The sequence below is a fragment of the Papaver somniferum genome, unplaced genomic scaffold, assembly GCF_003573695.1.
Source record: "Papaver somniferum cultivar HN1 unplaced genomic scaffold, ASM357369v1 unplaced-scaffold_2151, whole genome shotgun sequence".
Classification (NCBI taxonomy): domain Eukaryota; kingdom Viridiplantae; phylum Streptophyta; class Magnoliopsida; order Ranunculales; family Papaveraceae; genus Papaver; species Papaver somniferum.
In genome coordinates this window covers 1-1,097 of record NW_020631609.1, presented here as the reverse complement: position 1 = coordinate 1,097, position 1,097 = coordinate 1, and the positions used below count along the sequence as shown (strand labels likewise).

The 1,097-nt window shown below is 38.3% G+C and overlaps 1 protein-coding gene across 1 annotated transcript; it reads right to left on the bottom strand.

The window, feature by feature from the left end:
- Positions 1-172: 172 nt before the first annotated feature.
- On the bottom strand, positions 173-792 carry LOC113340450 (putative F-box protein At3g52320; the record flags this gene model as incomplete). Its single annotated transcript, XM_026585592.1, has 1 exon — positions 173-792. A coding segment is annotated over one exon (620 nt), but the record flags the coding sequence as incomplete, so codon positions are not given.
- Positions 793-1,097: the final 305 nt, after the last annotated feature.

The window sequence follows — 1,097 nt, the reverse complement described above, 5'->3', positions numbered from 1 at the left end:
TGCCAACAGTCAACACCTCACAGGCAAAGTCTTTGCTTCTTTCATCCAGATCCCACATGGAAAGCACTTTGTGCTCTTTGGTGAAAGGATCATATCCAAAGTCATAGTCACCGAAATTAATATTTCTAAAAGGTGATGGTTCTTTTCTAATTATGGATCTTATCCAGGGAGTTCATTCTCCGGTGCTTGGGTTGTAGACACGAACACTATGCTCTTTTCTGTCTAAAAAGCAGATTAAACCATTGACGAAATTGAGCATGTGTAAGTAATCAAGGCAACGATGGGGGCCAACAGGAATTTCCCTTTCGAAAGTTGCTCCTCCTCCATGGCCATCTTCAGATGGAAGTAATGGCTTGGCTGATAATACACGTGCATAATTTTCAGTAGTGAACATCTCGGTGAGAATGGATCTCCCAACAACTTTTGATCGAGTAAAGTGCAAATTAATGAAGTAAGGATCTTTTTCGATCAAGGATTTCCAACTTTTGCATACGCATTTGAACCTCATTAGTGACTTCACTAGCAGTCTGCTGAGTATCTCGCAGACTATATAATCATCACCAGCTAGAGTATGACTAGTACTACTTCTACTGTTAATGGATGGAAAAATTTGATCAGAATTAGCATGCTGACAGAGAACCAAAGGTGTACCTGTTATTGTCCCAGACACATATGTTTCAGTTCTGTCAACACCTAGTTTTGCGACATGGTTTGTAATGATTCCGACATGCTCTTTCCCGATACATCCTTCATGGAAGTCTTGGTCGCCACGACGAACGTCATTATCTTTCACTACAAAAACAAAACTACAAATAAGCTATACTGATATGTCAAAAGTAGCGTTTTATACGTGACCGACTCGGACAAATCTTGTGAACATCATGGAAAGATTATAATTAGGCAAATCAAAAACAATCTAAAATACAAAACAAAATTTGGATAATTTAGGTAAATAAAAAGTGGTCAAGATTTTGGATGCGACCGCAATGGTGTTTATGAGTGGTGGTTCATGGAGCCAGCACGGCACTTTGTATAAAATCAACAAAAAGAATATAACAAAAGCTAAAATTGATACAATTTTTTACACGTTTTATGGG